The sequence below is a fragment of the Camelus dromedarius genome, chromosome 15 (assembly GCF_036321535.1).
Source record: "Camelus dromedarius isolate mCamDro1 chromosome 15, mCamDro1.pat, whole genome shotgun sequence".
Taxonomy (NCBI): domain Eukaryota; kingdom Metazoa; phylum Chordata; class Mammalia; order Artiodactyla; family Camelidae; genus Camelus; species Camelus dromedarius.
Window position 1 is genome coordinate 31,991,729 of NC_087450.1, and position 22,211 is coordinate 32,013,939.

Sequence of the window (22,211 nt, forward strand, 5' to 3'; positions counted from 1 at the left end):
TATAACTTGATGCCACTGGCTGAAGACTTACAGAGCTAATGATTGTCTCCCGAATAACATTTGCAGTTGGAGAGACAGAATAGGAAATCTACAGAGAGCTGGGATACAGGGTCTGATAATTATGGCCTTCCTATGCCTTCTATAAAATCAAACTCAATGAAGTCATCTTATTTTCTGAGACAAAAACAGTTTACAGGGGGACACGTGAGCTGACACACAGGAGGACATTTGTGGGACAAAAACAGATGGACTATAAAATTAAAAGTGAGGAGACAGGAAAATCTAAGACACATAGCTATCATGAATAGAGGGGGCAGACCAAGGGGCCCCAGGACCCACCTGGGGCAACTATGTTGGAAAAATCTTAACAGAGGAGGAATTCTCTGGAGGCAACGAATGCTGTGGGCCCTGGGGAGGCTGGCAGCAGCCTCGTCTTCTCCATCAAAAGTCTGTCCAGCTGAGTAAGGAAGACCTTGCCTGGTGGCACAACCATACTTCTCGTCACACACATCTTCTATTCCATCTTCTGTTCCAGGCACCTTTCCTCACTCCTGTGTTGTTCCAGCTGCTGGCCCCAGTCCAGCCACCCTCCAGCCCCAAGCATCCTCAAAACTCCTGCCCGTCACCCAAAACAGTTTCTATGTGGACTGTTGCTGAGACCAGCCCGGTCATTTTGGGCTGAGGCCCTGGCAGTGGGTCTGTCCCTCTGGCAATGGGGCTCTGTCTGTGGTCATTCTCCCAGTTCTCCTGTTAAGGAGTCTGTCCATTGAGTGATGGGGACATCTGGTTTCCATGGCCAGATGTGGGAGGGGGAGGGAGGGGATGGTGGGTGTGGCCCAGGTGATGACCCACCTGATGCTGACCACCTCCTCTAGCAGTTTATGTGCAGGAGGTGAGGAGCACAGCCTTCGGGGGGTCAGCCTGGGCACTGCAGCACTGGGGGGAAGCCCAGCCCCTGGGAGAAAACAGATGATGGGGAGTCCAGTGGGGGCCAGGGTGAAAGGAGCAACAGCAAGGGCCGGGGCCAGATGGCAGGAACTGTCATTGTTTCTAAAGTTTGTGAAATATTTCCAGCTTGGCATCCAATCTGATCATCTCAGCCCTGGCAGGCATTATTACCACCGATTTCTAAAGGAGAAAGGCAAGAGCTCAGGCTGGTGAAATGACGTGACTAATTGGCCTGATTTTTCCCCCTACACAATGTCACCTCCTGCAGGAACTGCAAACCCAGGGAGGCCCCTGTACATGGAAATCACCTGGGGGGTCTTGTTAAATGCTTATCAGGGTGGGACCTAAGAGTCTGCATGCCAAGGCATCCCAAGGTGATGTCAATGCTGCTGGGACCGCCCCTTCACACACACACACACACACACACACACACACACACACACACTGACTGTGAAGGAGCTACAGCAGTGTCTTGCATCTCCTTGTTCACAAGTCACCTGGAGCACCTGGAGATTCCAATTCAATAAGGACTCAGGATTGTGATTGTTTGACAAGAGCTGCAAGTGCCCCCACGGAAATTGGGGAAATCCTGCCCAATCCTGCCCAAGGGGGGGGGGGATGTGGCCGCAGCTGGGAGGCTGCAGCAGGGACCCAGAGGCTGGTCCTCCTTCATTGGTCTCCTGGGTTTACCAGGCGCCCTTTCCTCCAGCAGGAGAATGCAGGCCTCAGCCCTGACATTTCTTTGGTGTTCAGCCTTGGGCAGCCATCCTCTCACATTTGTCCCTCCCCTTTCTCATCTGTAATATGGGAACTAACAGCCAAACCCCAGGGCATGCAGAGGACACAATGGAGTGTGGCTCTAGAGAAAGGGTGCTGGAGAAGCAGCCAGTGATGAGTCAGAGTCCATCCTGCAGGCAGGAGGAAGAGGAAAGGCAGCAAAAAGCAGGGAAGGAGAGAAAGCCATGATCGTGCTGGGGTGCCAAAGAGCAAAGGTGGTGCGGTGGGCGTGGGGAGGTACCACCCCCTGCCCCAACCCGTGGCGTTAGCAAACATGGAGCCGAAAGACCAAAGAGACTTAAAAAAGCAGGGATGAGGGGATTTTGGAGACCTGGACCATGTTCCAGCACGAGGTTGCAAAGCCTATCACTTTGGTCCTCCACATCACAGAGGAGCAGAGAAAACAGAGCTAGGGGGCATTGGGATGGGGGTGGAGGAGAAGAGAGCAGAATTGGCCCAGAATCAGGAGAAGCCCATGGGCTGGACACAGACCCTCCCAGCTTCCCACTCAGTGGCTCAACCCCAGTCCCAGGCACCATCACACCCTTCCATAGCTGCCACCACCACATCTGGGTCCTCTCTGTAGGCAGATCCTGAGCACTCACTGTATACCAGTTGCTGGAAATGTACATTATCTCATTAATATTCCATCCACTCTGCTATTGTACCCATTTTACAGATGAAGAAAGCAGACAGAATGCTCAAGTTTGCAGAGTTATTACATGGAAGCACTGAGGTTCAAAGCCAGGCCTCTGGCTCTAACATTTCTGACTTCTGCAGTTCAGCATCTTTCTGAAAAGGGGGTTTGCACATGAGCTCAGGGAGCCGGGGGTATCCTAATCCTACCCCTCAAATCAAATTAAATGCCTATTAGAGTGGAGATGTGGGCTTTGGCACATCTGTGGGGACCTTTTGCAGAGAGATATTGACCTACAAAAACTACTGGTGCCAATTCTAGTTTCCTTTGTTGAGAATGGGCTTGCTGAGCGTGTGGGCATGTAGTGGTTTTGCCCTAATGCATACCAAACACAGCTAGTTCTTCTTTTTCTTGTTTTCATGAAGCCCAGGCCCCCACCTGGTATTTGGGCACACTCATTGACTAGAAATTACCGTGCAAAGGCAGCTCAGCTCACACATCCACATGGAAAAGATGGGGATGTCCATTCGAGCATACAGGCGTTTCCTATTTTTACAGTAAGATAAACTGGCATGAAGATTTGTGTCTAAATGGATGACTTTCTTTTATTATTGACATATAGTCAGTTTACAATGTTGGGTCAATTTCTGGTGTACAGCATAATGTTTCAGTCATACATACATACATACATACATTCGTTTTCATATTCTTTCTCATTATAGGTTACTACAAGATATTGAATATAGTTCCTTGTGCTACACAGTAGGACCTTGTTTTTTACCTATTTTATATATAGTAGTTAGTATCTACAAGTCTCCAACCTGTGGGGTAAGGTGTGTTTGGGAATCCAGACATTAGAAGATTTCAGGAAGGTACATATAATGGTGTCTGTATTACAGAGTCCATAGAGGGTACAGAGCTATACCTGTACCCAGACACATTAATATTCCCACAGTGAAACATCTGATATCCGTGTCAAGTGGGATAAATAAAGACTATTAAATAACTTCTCATCAATTTAGGTCAAATTTTGCTGCCAAATATTTTGGCAGCAAACATACCAAACAAACAAAGCAGAAACAAAGCCTTCTGAGTTAGAGATTTTGTAGAGAAGAGATTGAGGGTCAGTATGTCCTTTTTTTTAATTTATTTTTTATTTTTTAATTGAAGTTTAGTCAATTTACAATGTTGTGTTAATTTCTGATGTACAGCATATTCATTTATACATATATGTATTCCTTTTCATATTCTTTTTAAAAAAATTTTTTTGATGGAGGCAAACTGGGTATTGAACCCAGGACTTTATGTGTGCTAAGCAAGTACTCTACCGCTGAGCGATATCCACCCCCTTCTTTTTCATATTCTTTTTCGTTATTTCTGCTGCTTAAGAGAGAACCAGGCAAACAAAACCACCCTTGTAAAAGGAGAAGAGCCTATGATGGCTCCTCCAGCCTCCTCCCTACCAGCAGCCTCCCCTCTGAGATCCCAGCACTGGAGCCCAGCCCTCCAAAGCACGGTTTGGGACTCTACAGAGTTATGGGTCACCTTACTGTGTGCTTAGGGCCAAAGACTGAGCCATCCTGTCTCCTGATCTCTTTAAACAAGGAAGGAAGTCATTCCACAGACTCCCTTGACCACTGACTTTTTATGATCTTACTTCATACATTAGCCAAAGCTGGCTGCACAGGTCAGAGGATGCAGCGTCTTCACTATGAGATGGAGGAGCACCCCAAGAAAACATCTGCCCGTCTCTGCACTCAATGACCCTTCCCAGACGATGTGTCTTTGGATGTGCCTCTGGATGTGCTTCCCAGTCCCTGGATGGTTCTTTTCTCCTCATCAGCCTGGAAAACTTGTACTTAAGGATAAGATCTTCAGATGCCCTCCTCTGGGATCCCTCTTCATTCACGGTTCCAAATGGGCGTTTAAATTATAATTTGTGTGGCATTTCTCTGCTTCTGGTAAACTGACTTTGCAGCCAGGGTCTGCATGGTCGTCGCTGTTCCCGACGTGTAACGTAGCGCCTGGCACAGGGCAAGCGCTCAGCAAGCGGTTGTGGAGGGGATGAGTGGGTGTCAGGTCCCTGTGGCTTCTAGCCAGATGGACCAGCATGGTGGATGCAGAGCCTAGGCTCCATCTGAATGAGAGGAGGAGAGGAGGAGGCATCTGCGGGATAGGAAGTGAATATACAGAAGAAAGGAAGACTTGCCATGAGACAGGTATATCCAAGTCCAGGTAGGCAGTTCCAGGATCAAAGAGTAAAGAAGGGGAAGGAGCTGGAAAGGTGGTCCCACATCCTACAGGCCAAGGTGGAGGGTCCTGCAGACGCAACACTGTGGACTTTGATATAAGACGGAATATGGCCCAACGCAGACCCCTTTAAGAATAGAAAGAGGCGAACCTGAGGAAGAGATCCTGGGAAACACCAAGCGGAAAAGGAAAGACCGAAGGGCCAGGCCCTCTGCGACCCACCTGCACAGCCAAAGCCCGCTGCACCGAGAACTGGGGCGCTGCGCGCCGCCGCCGCGAGGTGGCAGCAAAAACCCGTCAATAGCCCAGAAAGCGCGCCGCCTTGCTACCTCGGACCTGTTTTGCTTTTGGCCTGGGCGCTCTCAGCCAGAAAGGAAGGGCATCCCGCCACGTTAACGCGGGGACGAGGCTGATCACCCCGGCCAGATTCTCCGGGTCCCCGGAGGCGGAAGAGGAGTCTTCCTCGGGTGTCCAGCTCATTAAAGGTCCTAAACTGGTGTCTTGATGCTGCTCGAGGGACTCATGGAAACTAGATACCCTGTCCCGCTCCTCTCTTCTGTAACCGCCCCCCACCCCGGTGGAATGGATTCCTTCTCCTTCCTCCCCGATCGCTCCGCAGGCAGACTCACGTCCTGGACTCTTCTGCGGATCAGAGTTGTGGTCCGCATTCATCCTTTCGCGTTCCCACTCACAGCTAAGGTTAGGACCCGAGAGAGAGTCTGGAGACTGCAACGTCCCTGTCCTGCTCCCTGGGACCTGTCACACCCACGCACACTCCGTAGACATATGCGAGCGCATAGTCACACAAAGGCCACACACCAGATACCCACTCGCGCAGGATCGCCAGGGTCACCCATACACGCCGGCTGGCACGAGGCAGATGCGAGAGGCTGCGAGGATCGCAGGACTCAGGGCCCAGACACTTGAGTTTGACTATGACTCACTCCTTTTCTCTGGTCGCTGAACCCCCGTTCCTCCAATAACGAGATGGCCAAGCTGCCTGGCGGCTCAGAAGCTGACACCTTCGCGTCGAAGTGCTTGCTGCAGCCTGGGAAGCCTTCTTTAGTGTCCCAATGACTCAGACGGCAGATTCCTGCCCTGGGCCGTCTGGGTCTCCGGAGCCCACGACCCGGACGATGCGCGGAAACGGTTTTCATAAGACGGGAGCGCCCAGAAGTTGCGCGGAGCCTGGCGCTCTAAGACGAAGACTCTCCAGGGGCGCGTGTCTTCGGTCCCCTGCTCCATTTCTGATCCTTGGGACCCTTGGCGCAGGCCACACTCCCATTCACCTAGTGTGCTGACCTCCTCGGGTCACTCCAGCTACTCCTCGTGAACCCGCCAGGCCTCAGGCCTGAGGCTCAAACTTTGGCTATCCTCCCTCACCCAAGTGCCCTCGGAGAGAATATTGCTGCGCGTGGAACTAAAGTGGACAGTGGTGGACATGGGAGGAGACATGGCCACTAACATCTTGGGTAGGGGAAGGGCTTCCGAAAAAGGTGCCCCGGTCTGACTGGCTCGCGGGATCCACCGACAGAGCCCTCGAAGGAGCACGTGTGAGCCCCTTGAGAGGCTGAAGGGCATGATGCTTCTGGAGGAACCGAGGTCAGAGGGTGAGATCTGAGACCAAATCACAGATCCATGAAAAGGGGACAAAGATTGAAATCACGACATCAGGGATCCCATAGGTCTCCAACTGGTCCTCATTCCTCCTCAGGAAGGTCTTTAACCAGCCCTGCAGCCTTAGCTTATGTCCCCTTCACTTCCTGCCTGCCTATGGGAATAACCTCCTAACCCACCTTCCTGTCTACAGCCTCACTTCCTCAGAGTCTTGAAGCAGAGCTATAGGTATGGTCACCAAAGCTCTCCATAAAACATTATGTAGCTCCCCAGTGCCCATGGGTCAAGGCCGCACAACTTACCTGAACTTATAGCTGGACCCAGACTCCCTCTTCTCTCAGATTCAATTACCAGCTTCCTTAAGCACTGGGGCACCAGCCACACCACACAGCTCTGTGGGGGAACCCAATCTCCTCCATGCCTTTGCTTCTGCCATTCCTACCTGGAATCTCCTCCATAAAATCCAGTTCATCTTTCTAGTCAAAGCCATCTCTTCTGTTCCTCTCCTTTTTCCACCCCGAAAGTTGTAATTAACCTCCAAGTTGCCACTCCCCAAAACACTCTGTCCACAACTTCCTGGGGTTCACTTGCTTGTTTTGTAGTGATGACCTCAACTGTCCACTGAACTGTGAGTAACGTGAAGGCAAGGCTTAACTGTGCTTGTCCCTCCCCACTCAGTTATTTTTGGACTAAGTTGGTTGCATTAGTACCACAAGCATACATCACTCTCGACACTGTCCCCTCCCCCTCAGGGAGGAAGAAACGTCACAAGGGCATGAGATGAATATTTGTCTTGCGTCTCATGGGAATGTGCATAGTCTCACTGCACACTCAACAAGGCTCACATGCACATACACACTTCACACTTAGACACACACCATGGACTCCTATGCCACTGACAGCGCTGGTGGTTCTAGTGAGCCCAGTCCAATCTGGGAGAGGGGCCGGCTGAAACCCCCACTCATCTAAGCTTCATAGGGATGCGGTAGCCCTTTGCCCCACACCTGTCTTCCATCCCGTCCCTGTAGGAGGCACGTTTTGGTTGGGGCTACCTCCCTGCAAGGGCCAAGTTCAGGAGTATGAGAGAAGGTGCCTCTAGACCAGCAGTTTGGGGTTGCTGCTCGCAGCACTTTCCCACTTCCTTCTCTCCCATTTTCCAAATCTTTTGTGCTCAAATAAGGCTCTTAGGAAAGTATTTCTTCAACTAAGGGAGGGCACGGACAAGGAAGAAGAGACTAGGGCAGGGCACCCGATGCACAGATGTGGGGGGTATGAAGGTACAGGGTGGCTGTGTGACAGTAGCCAAGTCAAGACCCTCCCTGAGTTTCAGTTTCCTCTTCCCGTGTAATCAGAGCCACTTCCAGCTCAGAGACGTCAGGAAAAGGCCGTGGTGGCCGGGGCCTGGATTTCAAACGCCCGCAGGTGTACGTTGGTCCACTCTTACCCCCGGTCGGGCAGGTCCCAGACCAAGGAAGGCAGGCAGGCAGGAGGCAGCGGCGGCGGCGGTCCCGTGTTGCGGAGCCAGAGGCGCGCACGCCCCGCCCGTAATTAGCAGCGCGTTCAGTCATTAAGGGGCCCTGAGAAGAATTTCTGTTTAATAAAGGTGGCGAATTAGTTATGATGATAAATAGTCATCTCAAAATCCAACAAACTAAAGCCATTGCCGGCCTGGCAGGGCTCCAGGCCGCCCCCAGTCACGGGCCCGACCATCGCTCAGGGCGGCCCAGCGCCGCGGGGATCCCAGGGTCAGTGGGAGAGGCGGCGTGGCGGGAGGAGCAGGTAGTCTGGCCCCAAGAGGCTGGGGCTTCGGCCACAGCGCCTCTCAGCGGCCTGAAAGGAGAAAGACGGAGTCCCAGCCAGAGAAGCGGGGACAAAAGCCGAGCGCCAGAGAGCGCCGCGGAGGCCCGGAGGCGGAGCGGGCCGAGGGGAGCGGAGCGCACACCCGTGGAGCCCAGGCGGCGTCCTCCCAGACCCCGGGGGACTGTCTCCCCAGCGCACGGCCGGACTCCCCCTCACCTCTGTGCCTTGCCTCGTCCCCTAGACCTTCTGCGTAGGTTCCTGGGCCGAACACACTCTCCTGCCGTCACCTCCTGGGGTCCAAGAATTCATCCCAGGCCCCAAGCCCCACCCATTCCAAGGGGAGGGAAACCCCTGCGCTTTCCTGGGCCATTTGCATTCTTCCGCAGAGAAGTTCTCCCCGCTGGGCCCGGCAGTCAGCAGCCTGAGGAGATACAGCCACGTGTATGTGACTTTTCCTGTGCCTTCCTTTTTTGCCAGCACATTCTGTAAAGTCCCCAGCGTCTGAAGGGTTAGACTCTTGCAGGTTAAGGCCCTTCCCTTTTCCGAAAATGGTGTGCATATAAATCTGGGAGAGTCAGGGGCTTCTTTGTAAAAAGTGAGGAGTTAGTGCTGGGAGTGGAGATGTGCTTCTGTTCTGGGCAGGAGGCAGTGTATGGATGTGTGTGTGCTCTCATGCGGGCAGGGGGTGCGGATGGCTATGAGTGCCGCTGGAATGAAGTCATAGGTGGGGGTCTCTGAGACTGCGGTGTGAGGGCGGAGGCTGCTGCTGAGTGAGGGGAGGAGTGGCATGTGAGGAGAGCGCTTTCGTGGGCGGGCCTCTCCTGAGCTGACGAAGCTTCCTGAACTCCCAGCCCACAGGGGAATGGGCACTCCAGGGCCCCAGGCCGCCTTGCACACTTGCAGCACTCAGTTCACTTCCCAGGCCCAACCAGCCACACGTCAGTGTGCACCTCCAGGCGCTTGATCAGAGTTGGAATTGTTCCGGGGCTGACAGTGGCACACTCTCCCCTAGGGCTTGACCTGCCCCACCCGAGCCCGGGAAATATCCACTCCCCACTTCCCTCGGGTCTGCCTGTTCCTGTCCCACCCCAACTTTAGTCTCAATTCCCCCCTCCTTTCTCTCCCTTCCTCCCCCTTTTGCTTTTACTCCCTCCCTAGAATTATCTCCCTCTTCTTTATTCTCCCTTCCCTTCTTGCTCTGGACTAAAATGGAGACCCCTGTTCACTTGACCACTCCCAAGATTAGGCGTATTTCTCTGCATGTGCTTATCTAGTTCTCTGCCTAGCCTGGTACGTGTGTGTATGCACATGTGTGTGTGTGCTGGGAGCGGTTGAGGTTTGGTAAATGGGTGATGTATGAGTGCCTGGAGCTGGGCTATGTGATTGGGGGTTGAAGTGCCTCTGGGTGGCATTTCTATTATGTCTTTGGTTTGGCTCATATGTATGTTGTGTGACTGAAGGCTTCTTCTGCGCGCTTGTTTTGGTGGATGTGTGGTGTCTGTGTTGTTCCCTGACTGTCTTTATTGCTCATCTGCTCCTTCTCCTGTGTGGGAACTTTTGGTGAGCCCCGGCTCCCTGTATATCAGGCGATGCACAAAACATTTGTGGTGCTAAAGCTGCTGTATACAGATGTGTGTTTCTTTTGCAGTGCAAATAGCTCTGGATAGCACAATAGGAGGGTGAGGCTGTGAGATTGGGCATGTTTGTGTGTGCATCTGTGCGGTTTGGAGTGTGTGCGCCCTGGAGAGTGTGCCTGCAGGGGAGAATGAGAAGGAAAGATTCTTGTGTTTGTATCTGAGGACTGTTGTGGAATCTGTAAAGAGGAAATCAGAAAGGCAGGCCCTATGTTGTGTTGGGACGGACATCTACAGATGCTGGGAAACTGCTCTAGGGGCAGGTGGGTGTCTGCGGGAAAGGGCTCTACTGGGTTTGTGATGACATGGCTTGGGGTTGAGGTGTGTGCATAACATGGGGAGTATATTTATGTCGATAATTGAGTGTGTGTGTGTGTGTGTGTGTGTGTGTGGTGTAGCCTCTGTCAGCCTGGCTGTGCCTGCCCGCTCCTATGGAGCCCCACCCGACACAGCAGAGTTCAATCAGCCACTGCATGAATACACTCGAATGGAAAGTTGTGCTCAGCTGACCGGAGAAATCGGAGCCCAGCTAGCACTGCTCCCCTCCTCCCTGGCTCCCTCCTGCCCTCCCTCAGGCCAGACGCCTGCTCCAGCCCACGCACTGGGGCAAAGGAGGCTCAACTCAGCTGGGGCCGGAAGGGGCCCGGTGGTGGGAAGTTGAGTGGGCCTAGCCCAAGGACTCGGGAGCCGTGCATCCTGTTAGGCTGGGCATCTCAGCCCCAGCCCTTAGGGGTGGAGGGTAAGGGAGGACGCAGGAAAGTCCCTGAGGTGGCAGCCCATGCTTCAGGTGACAGCCACACAAAGACCTAGGCGGGGACAGAGATGGCCACAGAGGCAAAGAAAGACAGGGAGCAGGGGAAGAGGCCAAGCACACCCAGCGCGCCCCAGGCCTGGGACTAGGCTGAGGCTCCAGCGACCTGTGACGAGCTGGCCTGTTCTCCTTTCAGAAGAAGCTGAGGGAGCCACTCCACTGCAACAGCCCACACTAGGGTTTCAATTCCACCCCTACTCCGCCAGCCTAGGCAAGGGGCCTGGCCCTCCCAGCCCCTCACTGGAGCCCTCTCTGCATCCAAAACCCAACCATCCCTTGTTGGTCTCAGGGTCCGAAGTCCTGGTGCCTGCAACCCCAGTCCCAGACAGGCCAGGCTCCTGTGCCTCCAGTCCCACTATTGATCAGCATCCCCACCCTGCGCTGTGGCAGCTTCCAGGCCATTTCATTTTAATCAGCTGTACGTCTTGCCAGGGGTAATCAACTGTGCTGGCGCTGGGCAGTGGATTCTGCAGGATTCGGGCAGGGCCAGAAGAGAGGCCTGGTCGGGGCTCGGACCGGAGCTGGGGTGGGGGCTAAGGAGGCATAGGTGAGCAGGCCGGAAAAGGGGTAGATTGACATATCTTCCCTCGGGCAGGCGGCTTCTAGGGGTCAATGACTTTGATACAGATTTTCCCGGTTTTGCATCCCATTCTGTCAGTTCAGGTTTCCGGTGCAAATCCCGGATCGCCATTGTTTTTCGTTGAGGGAGGCAGGAATGAAGAAAATATTCCTAAATTGGCTGTTCCTCTTCAAGCCCCTTACACCCTAGAGTTGGCGACCCAGGTACAAGTACAGAGAGGTCTACGCACACAGGGAAGGTTCTGAGCCCAAGGGCGCCAGCTGGGGCGCCAGGCAGAAGTGCGCAGCGCACAGGCAGGGATGCGCCACAGCTCTAACACGCCAGGAGAGGGGCTGGCCCATGGATTGTCGCGGGGCCCGACGGAGGGGGCGAATGAACGTTGAGGTCTGCGTACCCAGTCTGACAAGGCCCACTCAAGAGCACACATCAGTGCACACACTTCCCCTCTCTGAGGCACAATCAGCAACAGTGCCAGGTGGTGGGGCTGAGTACAGCGACAGCAATGGCTCCCCCCCCCGCCCCCCCCCCCCCGCCGCAGGGCTTCAGTCAGGCCTTGCCCTAGAGCTCTGCCCTGGTGGCTCCTGGGACATTGACTGCCTTGGCCGTGGCTTTGAGGGATCCAAAAAGAGAATGGGCAGGCAGCCTATTAAAGGAGAGATCTGGCCAGAAAGGGGCCTCTTTCCCCTTGCTCTGATGTTTAAAGGGGCAGGGGCCAAATCCAGTGTAACATGCGCAGTGTATCAAGGTAAAGAGTGGACTAGGGAAGAAGCCAAAGAGCCCAGCTCCTCTCTGCCCTCTGGTCAAAGAAGACTCATTGTGACTGAGCATTCCTTAAAGGTGGACGAAGGTGGGTTAGGGGTTGGTAGCCTGGCGGACATGTCTCTGTGGACTAACTAGAAAAAGGGAACCTACACATGTCTACACGAAATTCCAGACCCACAAGACACATGTCCACTGCACAGAAAATCCTGCACAGACAGCACCCTGTGGGTGTACTGAAGTTACTCCTTGCAGAACTGGGTACACAAAAACTGCCCATGCCACCCACAAATACCTACACTATAGGTGACAGACATGAAAACACACACTGGGCACACGCTGACACAATGTACACACTTTTATGTCAAATACACACACACACACACACACACACACACACACACACACACAAAAACACACACCCCTTTATATGCAGACCCTGAATGCATGGTGGAAGTCAGCATTCAGAATTGCACACATCCACACCACTTGTAATCTGGACTCATGCCTCTCCTGCAGGTGATCTGTAGGTAAGTCAGAAAGTGGATCACTGGTATTTGCACAGACCTGGGTAGAACTATAGGAGATGAGAGTGGCAGATGAGAGATAGGAGGATGGAAAGACAGCTGACTGGTGACATCCAACAGGGCCTAGGCCCCTGAAGCCAAAGTGGAGAAGGAGGAATGGGCACCGGATGCCCCAGACACACTTTCTCTGTTGGTTATGTTGAGAGAAGGAAGCATTTTAATTCCACTGGTTTGTCCCCTGTCCCTAGACAAAAAGGCATCTGCTGCCTAGTGTCTGTCACCAGTCAAGGCCCTTCCAGGGGTCACCCTCCAGCAGTGCCATGCCTTTTCTTCCACCTATCAGTTCTGGTCAGTCAGTTGGGTAGGGTCTATCCAGACCCTCCACGCTGTCTGAGGCAGCCACTTCTTGGGTTTCCAGGCCCAAGGTCTGGGTCAAATATGTGACAGGCCATTTGAAAACAAGGGTAGGAGACAGCCCCTCACCCCAGACATCATTCTGTGCACCAGAACAGAGGCCCAAGCTGAGTGGAACCCAGAAGGCCCCTTCCCCACTATTGCCTGAAATGTGGCTCCCTGAGGATCGTTTCCCCAGCAGTGAACACACCCAGAGATTCTGACACTGCGTGCCGGGCCACAGAACTTGGGAGCTCTGGAGATGGTCTGAATGCCCTGATTCTAAGTAAGCACCCGCGCGGGAACCTTCCCCTCCACGCAAGTGCGTGCCCTGGGCGCGCCAGGCCACACACGCGCCCAGGGCGCCTCCCCGTCGTGGCGTCCTTTCTGCCCAGCCTGGCCTGCGTAAACCTCATGGTGCTGCTGGAGATGCGGACAAAAGGAAATAATCGGAAATCAAAATTAGTTTGGAAACGGGCGCGAAATTCCAAGCACGTTTCTCCTTAATCCTCCTCGCTTTGGAAATTGGACTTTCAAGTGAAGGCAAGTTTTCTGAAATTACCTCTCTGGCTCGTCCTCGGGCACAGGCCGGCCTGGCCTAGAGCGGCGGAGGCACCGCCAGTCACTCCAGCACAGGGAACAGTGCCCCCCCAACCCCCGCGCAGGGCAGGGAAGCCTAGGGCCAGCGGGATCCCGATTGGCAAAAGGCAGTGATTTGAGGGGTTTCGTTTTAAAGTATAACCTAACTGTAAAATGTCTTAGGGGCTCGAGAGACCCCAGTTGATATCAAAAGATGGAAAGAAATTTCAAGGAGACAGATCGAGAGCCATAAGGCAAGTCATAATCACACAGAAGCACACATGCAGGTGGTGAGGAGGGGGTCTATCCTGATTCTAGGCCCTAAACTCCTCAAACTACCTCCTCCCTCTCTCTCTATCCTCCCCACCCGGCCTACAGTTGTCCCCCTCCAACCAACTCCACCCAAAGAAGACAAAACCTGTCTGCTCCGCTCTAGATTTATGCTTGCATTTGGCGACCCCCGTGTGTTTCCCCTTTAAAAAAAAAAAAAAAGGGCAGTAACAACCGAAAGACGCCAAAGACCCACCAGAGCCGAACCAGCTACAGTTCCTGGAGATCTGGGCCTGGCCTCTCCCGCTGAAGAAACTGGCCGCAGTCCCCTCTCTCTGCGCCCTCTCTGCCTTTTTGCAGGGGATTCGGCTTTGGTTCTTTTCTGAAGGGCCTGTTCCCAACCACCACCACCACCACCATTCCCCCTTCTCCTGGAAAAAGCTCAGACCCAGCCTGAAAATTCTGCCCCAGCTTGGGTGGCGCAGCTGGAGAGGAAACGAAGGGCGGGCCACTGCACCCCGGGGCTGCGGCACAGGGACGGACAAAAACACCAGTCTCTGGGAGTGATAAGAAAATGGAGAATACTGTATTTGCTTTAGAAAGTCTTTACATATAGATAAACACGCAGTTAAGATAACAGTAAAAGCGCCCTACGGGGAGTGAGAGATATCTCCAAAGCAGCTAAGAAATACTTGAAATAGCTTTTGCATAAGAATACTACGGTCTCACTCTCCGCTCTCGCTAGCGACGGGGTCCCTCTTCCTAACCCAGCCCGCCACGCTGCGCCTTGACTGCCAAGTCGACGCCTGGAACACCGAGTGGGACGGGAACCCCGAAAAGGAAACAGAGAGGTGAGCGGGGAGGGAGGAATAAGATGGGAGAGAAAGAAAGAGAAAGGGAGACGAGAAAAAGCAATATCATATACAAGCAATTTCTACACATATATTACAAACTGGGAAAATGACCGATCATTAAGATATACATAATTCATATAAAATTTTGAAATAAAAATAAAAATCTGTTACAGTCATAACTATTCTTTTTCCACATTTATAACCAGTACCCACACAGGCAGTGACAGAGTGGAGAGAAAAAGGTGCTTAACAAGAAAATGATTGTCTGCTGAACAAAAAACAGAAGATTGCATCTTGTTTGACCAATACTTGGACTTAAAAACAGAGAGAAAGAGAGTGAGAGAGAAAAAAAGAAAGAGCAACAAAAGGCGAGAAACATTTGCTATTTCCCTCCCAAAGAGTTCTTTTTTTTTTTTTTAACAAATTCTGAACGGAGATGGCGGGTTTTTTTTTTTTTTCCTTTTTGTCTGTTTTGCTTTTGTTATCTTGTCATCGTGGTGGTGGTCGGTTTTTGTATAGTCGACTCTTTTTTAACCATTTTAAACTAGAGAGAATATTTTCCCAGATACAAATAAATCGTCATGCAGGTGGGGTGCCGGGTCCATGGGAACTGAAAGGAGAAGCCGTGCTTGTCCTAGAAAGTATACAATTGTCACCTGTTTTATGTTTTCTGCCCACAGCATCAGCGTCTGTGACTGTCTGTTGGCGTTGCAGTCCTTTGGGGTGGCCGTGGTGGTAGATGGTGGTTGGGAGTTGTTGGTTTGCGTTTCATTTGTTATTTTTCTTTTTTATATTTTTTGGCTGGAGTGGATGTGTGTGTGTACTTGGGTGTGTGGATGATTGTGTATCCTGATTTCGGTTTATTCTGGGGATGGAAGAGGAAGAGGAGGAGGGCGAGGAGGAGGAGGGGAAGAAAGAGGGAGAGGAGGGGCAGGAGGGCGGCCTTGGGTATCATACATCACATTCCGAGTCGCTGGAGGTTACCGAGAGGATGGAGGTGCCGGTGTCCGCGCGCTCCGTCAGGCTGGACACGCTGGTGGTGGGGCTGGCCGCCGTGGACGGCGACTCTGCCGAGCCGTGCGTGGGGCATCCGGGCTCGGCCAGCGAGCGCATGCCGCTCGGTCCGATGGCCTGGTGCTGGAGCCTGCGGGAGACAGAGAGCAGCGCCCGCCGTGACACAGCAGCCCCGCTACCCGGCTCCGCCAAGCCTCCTCCCTGAGCCCGCGCCTCCGGGAGTCGGGTCTGCCGCCGCCCGTGCTCCTCGGCCTCCCGAACCCCGCGCCCTTCACCGTCAACCCCGACTCTACTCTCTACACTCATCTCCCTCCTCCAGGCACCCGGGGGCTCTCTGAGCGCCGCAGAGCCTCCCCAGCGCGGTCTTGGCTCTCATCCCCGCCTCCCCGGGGCTCTCTGGAGCCTCCTAAAGCTTCCCAGGTCGGGGCGGGCCTCAGGGGAGAGGTAGAACCCAAGGCCGGCCGGCTGGGGAGGCCCGGGTGCATGCTGCGAAGGACGCCGAGCCCCGAAGGAGCAGAAGTCTGGGAGAGGCAGAGTATTTCTTCTTCCCCTGCCCCTGGGACTCTTCAGACTCTGCCAGCTGCTCCTGAAGCAGACCGGTCCCCTCAAGGCCTCCTGCCTCAGCTCCCCCAAACACAAATCCAGAGCTGCGGGTTGTTCACCCGCTGCTTCTCCCGGATAGGACCGTTTGGCTTTGCTCTCTGGATCCCTGAGCAGAGGGCTGGATGGGGGAAGAGAAAATGGGGAAGATGGGAGCAGAAAAGTGAGGGAAGAGGAGGGAGAGACAAGGGGGATATGGAAAAGACAGGAAGGGAGCGCAAAGCAGTCTCCCGCTGCCGGTTTCCCATGCCTGGCAGAGGCTGCCTGAACCTAGTGTCTTGAGTTCTCCCCACAAGGAGGCTTTCTCCTGGACCTCAGCGCTCCCCCCATTGGGCGAAAAGTTGGCCCCACAGGCAAGAGTGAGAGGGTCAAATGCTCAGGCCTGGGCCACCTACACCTTAACACACTCACTCCCTCCAGGAACTCACACCCAGCCCCCAGCCCGGGCAGCTGTCAGTAGCTGGGGCCCTGACACCAGGCCCAGTGTCTTTCCAAGCAGGGCTGGGACACAGGCTGCCCATCGGGGCTTTCACTCAACTTCCTCTCTTCCCCTTTCCCTCCCCTCTTCTTTCTTCTTTCCCTGATTCCCCTCTAGTTATTTTCCTCCCTACTTCCCCCAGGCCTAGCTCTGCTGACAGGTCAAGCCCAGTACAATTTTGTGACTTTTTGGCCAACTTCCGGCAGCAAGGTAGCTTCTACTTCTGCCCACTTCCCGATTTAGTGGACCAAAGAGATGCTCCTTGGTTGGATCAGGAGAGCTATCGGGATCTTGCGAGCGAGCGCGCGCGCGCCACACACACACACACACACACACACACACACACAGCCTCTCCACTCCCAGCCCTGCTCATCTGCTCCTGGTCAGACAACTTGCAATGCTTTGGGGAGGAGGCCCGCTGCATGATAGCCACTGGCCGCTCCCCTTTGTGGCAGGGACCCGGTTCAGTTTCCTCTCCCAGAAGTTCGTGGATTCCTCCCTGGATTTTTGCAATACATGGAAATAAGAACCAGGTGGCAAGGAGCACTTTCCTTCCTTTCCTGTCTATAGACTCCAGAGGAGCCCGACACTGCATCCTGGAATGAGGAGGCGGGCGCCAGTGCAGTGCAGAGCTAAGGCTCCCAGGGCCCTGGCCCGGGGACTATGGGCCCTCAGTGCCTCACACACTCTCTCCACCTGACGAAAGCCCCTTTCAGGCAAAGTAATCAATACACCCACCACCCGCCCCTCTTCCCCGCGCCTGGGCAAGCGGAAACTTTCTCCAACTGACCAGGAGGTCTTGGCTTCTCGAGAGCAGCCACTCGCCTCTTGTCCGCTCGCCCTCTTTTCAACCCCTCTTTCCCTCCTCGGCCACGGAGACCGCAGCCCAGGCCGCGGGTCCCGCCACTGACCTGTTCTTGGCCGCCGCGGCCCGGTCGCGCTGCCTCCGGTTCTTAAACCAGTTGCCTACTTGTGTGGGAGTGAGGCCGGTGGCCTGCGCCAGTTCGCGTTTCTTGCTGGGGTTGGGATAGGGGTCCTGCAGGTACCACTCCCGCAGCAGGCTCCGAGTCCGCTCCTTGAAGCAATGCGTCTTCTGCTCGCCGTCCCAGATGGTGCGCGGCAGCGGGAACTTCTTGCGCACGCGGTACTTGTCCACAGGGCCGAGTGGGCGGCCGCGCAGCTTCTCGGCCTCCTGGTAGTGAGCCTCCAGCCACATGGCCTGCAGCTTGCCGTGAGACTCCTTGGTGAACTTGTGGTTCTCCAGGATGTGGTAGAGGTCGCGGAAGTTGCCCGTGTGGAAGGCGACCACGGCGCGCGCGCGCAGGATCGACTCGTGCTTGTTGATGGCCTCGCACGCCCCGGGGGCCACGGGCAGCGACCAGAGGAAGCGGCCCAGCCGCTCGATGTCGCCCGTCTCCTCCAGCGTCTCGCAGACGCTGGCCACCTGCTCCGGCGAGAAGTTGAGGGTGGGCAGCTGGAACATGGACAACTCTTCCGGGGGGGCCCTGGAGCCGCCGCCGCTGCCGCCGCCGCCTGCTCCGCCAGCACCGCCGCCTCCCGCACAGTTCCCGCCGCCGCCGCCTCCTCCCGCGCCGCCGCCGCCTCCCGCACCGTTCCCGCTGCCGCTACTCGCCAGAAGTAGGGAGCGGTGGTGAGAATCGGCGAAGTTTGGCAACAAGAAGTGGGAGGAATAGAGGTCTAGGGGGGAGCGGAATACCATGGACTGACCTGAGAGGAGAGGAGAAAATTCAGGGAGAGGAAGAGAGAGGGGAGGAAGAGGAGGAGAGGGGCGATGAGGACCAGGAGGAGGGAGAGGAGAGGGGGGAGGAGGAGAAGGAAAGGAGGGGGGAGCAGGAGGAGGAGGAGGGGGAGGAGGAAGGGCGTAAGGGACACCCACACCCCACACACATCCACACACACACACACCCGCGCAGCCACATAGAGAGGGAGGAAGGAGAGCGGCCCGGTGCGCGCGCGCAGAGAGAGAACCCGAGACAGAGAGAGCGAGAGGGAGAGCGAGCGAGCGAGAGCCAACCACCGCCGAGTCAAGATTCAGCGATTCCACAGCAATCGCCCTAATGACAACAGCCTCATAATATCTCCCCTAAATCCACAGTGAGTGCAGCATTGAAACATTTTGTTTCGCTTTTCTATTGGTCTGCGGAGTGTCGTTGTGGCGTTGCCACGGCAACCACTGCCAATCACTGTCAGCCCTGCCAATCAATACCGAGAACGTAAGGACGGTTTTACCACTTAGCCAGAGTGGGAGGGGGGAGGGGGAGAGGAGGGAAAGAGGGAGAAGGGGGAGAAAAAGAATTTTTAAAAAATCTTTGCAACTCTTAATCTCACTAGTTTCTCTCTGTCTCTCCTTTCTCCCCCCACCCTTCTTTTTTCCTCGCTGTCTCTGAGCTCTCTCTTCTCCAAAGAAGTTGATCCAGAAATTCAAAAAGCCATGGGCATAAGTTGTTGAATGGGATGAGCAATTAAAGGGGGGATTTTGTTGGGAAGTGAGAGGCTCCCCACGCTGCATGAAGGCCGAGGGCCAGCCCCCTAGGAGAGGCCTAGGGCCGGAGAAGCCGGCAAGGTTTGCACATGGTGTGCACGTCGGGCCGTCTCTTTCTGCCTATGTGAGCACTAATAGTGGCGAGGAAGAAAGGAGAGTGAGATCATGGGGCCCACCAGGCGCCGACCCTGGCCTGGCAGGCCGCTGCGCCCCAGATCTCGGATTTGGGGGGCAGCTGGAGCCTGGGAGCCAGAGTCCAGGACCCAGGGTGCTGGAAGTCTCTATGGCCTCCCTGGTCTACAATCCTCCACCACATTTACCCTAACATCCTCTGCATTGGATCCAGCTTCTCTTTAACTCTGCCCCCAGTCAAGGAGCCTTGATTTCCCTTATAGCCTTCTATTTTTAAATAGCAGTAGAAATACAGTACATTTTCCAACTTAAAAAGCAATCCGCCTCTTTGTTTCCACCCAGATTTCACCTGCCTACCTAGGAGCTGTGGAGAAGGTTCAGCTGGGAAGCCTGGAAGCCCCCTGCCCCTCTCCCAAGATGCCGGCTACCCTGTCACCCTCCAAGGAGCTTGGGTCTGCCTACTAGCCCTGGAAGGGCACTCAAACTTCGGAGGCTGCCCTAAAGAAGTGGATAGGCCTGAATATTGCTTGTTCGCTCATATTGTAAAGAAAAAAATAATAAAACTTACTCCTCTAAGGAAAGTAATATCACAAACCTAAAACAAACCCCAAAAAGGCCCATAGCATGGAGAGAGCCCTCCCTCCCTCCAGCCACTGCAGCCCCCAGGTCAGGCATGGGTATTTATTTCTAAGGTATGTTGCTTTTAAGAAGATGTAATCAGCATCTTGAGCCAGGCCTCCCTTTGTGAGGCTTCTGTAACTATGGAAGTGTGATTTGCGCAGATTTGTCAGGGTCAGAGACGTCTTCCCCCTGAGCACTGTGTATATTTAGACAGGATTCGGTTTGGTGTTAAAAAGTGTATATTTTGAATGAGTTCACACACAGTAGCCAACAATGCCCACATTGTCGGCCCATGTACAACGTGTATTGAAACGCAGCGTCCAGACTTCAACTAATCTGCCCTCAATAAAGCTGAAATAATTATCCTAAGCTGCCTTTCCAGAAGAAAAATCATTGAGGAATTCAAAACTTTTTTTTTTTCAAAAAAGATCTTTTCTACATTCCGATGCAGATCTGGGGGTGAGGCGCCCAGTCCACACCACTGTGGAGATCTCAAAGAGGGAGGCGAGAAAGAGATGTGAGAGAATTTAAGTGGGAAAGCTAACACGACTGGGGCTGCAAGTGTCCCATCCACTAAACCTCAAGTTCTGGCCCTCCTTAGGCCTTGACTCCCCCAAAGCCAGATCTCCTGGGCAGAGAAATGAAGCTGTTTCAGAAGTTCCACTGCAGCGAAGAGGCTGTGACACCGGCCCACTCAGCCCCAGGGAGCCAGGGTTGCTGGTCCTAAACCCGCTGACTGAGGCAGAAAAATATTTGCCCAAAGGGAAGACTGGCCAAGACCCACTTCGTAGGGATCCGTATCTCTCTCCCCTCGGTGTATCTTCCTCCCGGCCGTGGGCCTTTTCTGCTCATCTGCGAAGCTCTGGGCGGTCGTTTACTGCGGGACCAGAAAGAGCCCTAAGATTGGGACACAAAAACAGACACTTCATCTTTTCTTCCCGATCCCTTTCTCTCGTAGGGGAAGGATTATAGGCTGAAGGGTGGGAGGGGGAAGGGGCAGGAGGAGGAAGCGGGGGAGGAAGGAATGAAAAAGGGGAGGGGAGTGGGTATTGTGCCGCGTGTGGGGGGAGAATTCCTACGGGTGGGTTTCCGAATATTGTGTTCAACTTTTTGAAAACAGCTCGTGACCCCGAAACTGCATCCCTTGGAGCCGAGGACCCAAGGCGCCGGGCGGGCGGGTGAACCCAGCCAGTCCCCTCCCAGTCCCCGCAACCCCCGCCTCCGGGTTGGGGCGACCCGGCCTCTCCCCGCCGCTACGGGGCCAGCCCCGGAGGGAGGCTGGACAGGTGCTGCGGGCTCTGCCGAGAGCGCTGAAATAGAAAACCGTCGCCACTCATGGAGAATTGAGGCAAGTGGGACTGAGGCTCAATTCGGCGACACCCTCCTGCCCCCGGCGCGGCCCGGGCTCCTGCCGACCCGCCGCACCCCTCCAGCTTGGGCGGCGGCGGTGGCTTGGGGGTGCACGGCCGGGCGGAGGGCGGCGGCGGCAAGGCGCGCAGCTTTGTGCGCCGGGCCAGGGCCGGGGCCGGGGACGGGCGCAGCGGGGCGGGCGCCCAGTCCCGGGCTGTCAGAGCCTCCCCGCAGAGCTGAGCTCCGCGCCGCCCACCGAGCCCACCTCGCAGCCCCGCAGCTGCTAGCGCCTCTCCGCTTCGGCCCGAAGCACCACGCCCGCCTCCCGGAGCCGGTAAGTTGAGAGTCCAGAGGGCTGGAGAGGGAGGCGGGGCGGCCTGTCCGCGGCGCGGATGGCTGGACTGGCTCTGGGCCGAGCTGGGAGAGCAGACTCCTCAGGGTGTCGGTCTAGCGGTGCTGATGGGGGGCGAGGGGGCTATGGGGCACCAGAGATTCCCCTCTTAAATTCCCAGGCGCTGGGAGTTGGGGAGAAGGTTTGGGAGCAGCAGGACCTTGGGTTCTGGGGCCCAGGCCGCCTTCCCTACTGCTCTGGGGACCCGAACTGTTGGGCAGCAAGAGGGCCGAGGGCCCGGAGGTGAGTCTGGAATGGGTGGCGCTCAGGGGGGTCCTGCACCCTGGGTCTCTCAGAGAAGGGAGATCTGGATGGATAGATCAGCCCGAGGGGCATCTAAATCTCTCCTGCCCTCTGGCCGCTCAGACTCTGGGATCTGGGATTTGGCGCTCATACAGGCCAAGGTCACAAAATTGCTACCATCGTCCCTGCTTTAATTCTGGCCCAGGCGACAGGAAGGACAGCAGTACAGGTGATGGGGGGAGAAAGGGCATTTGGGCTGGAAGATGTCCTCTTACCAGGACCTGCTAGACATTTGTTTACAAATGCCAGCCCGAACCCCAGCAGTCTCAGCTCCACCAGGAGAGGTACCTAAGAGAGTCCTACTCCTTGTCTGGGGTTCCAGGAAATCCAAGAGGTCTGCAAGCCTCCAAGAGAGGAAGACCCGAGGGCTGGGGCACATGCAC

At 54.9% G+C, this 22,211-nt stretch overlaps 1 protein-coding gene and 1 long non-coding RNA gene across 2 annotated transcripts; one reads left to right on the forward strand and one right to left on the reverse strand.

Annotated features, from left to right (window-relative positions):
* Window positions 1-13,761: 13,761 nt before the first annotated feature.
* SIX3 (SIX homeobox 3) lies at window positions 13,762-18,629 on the reverse strand. The gene is made up of 2 exons (XM_031466937.2): window positions 17,440-18,629; window positions 13,762-15,580 (listed from the first exon to the last, which is right to left on the reverse strand). The coding sequence occupies exons 1-2, from the start codon at window positions 18,246-18,248 to the stop codon at window positions 15,388-15,390; spliced, it is 1,002 nt and encodes a 333-aa protein (XP_031322797.2). The 5' UTR covers window positions 18,249-18,629; the 3' UTR covers window positions 13,762-15,387.
* Window positions 18,564-20,153, forward strand: LOC116157368 (uncharacterized). The gene is made up of 2 exons (XR_004141365.2): window positions 18,564-18,643; window positions 19,506-20,153. It is a non-coding gene; the product is annotated as an uncharacterized LOC116157368 (long non-coding RNA).
* The last annotated feature ends 2,058 nt before the right edge of the window (window positions 20,154-22,211 follow it).

Bases quoted from the DNA above. Each gene is read 5' to 3' on its own strand.
- SIX3 (XM_031466937.2), bottom strand. From the start codon at position 18,248: ATGGTATTCCGCTCCCCCCTAGACCTCTATTCCTCCCACTTCTTGTTG. The intron at 15,581-17,439 runs GTCAGTGGCGGG...TGTCTCCCGCAG, and splicing joins GCCGCGGCGGCCAAGAACAG to GCTCCAGCACCAGGCCATCG.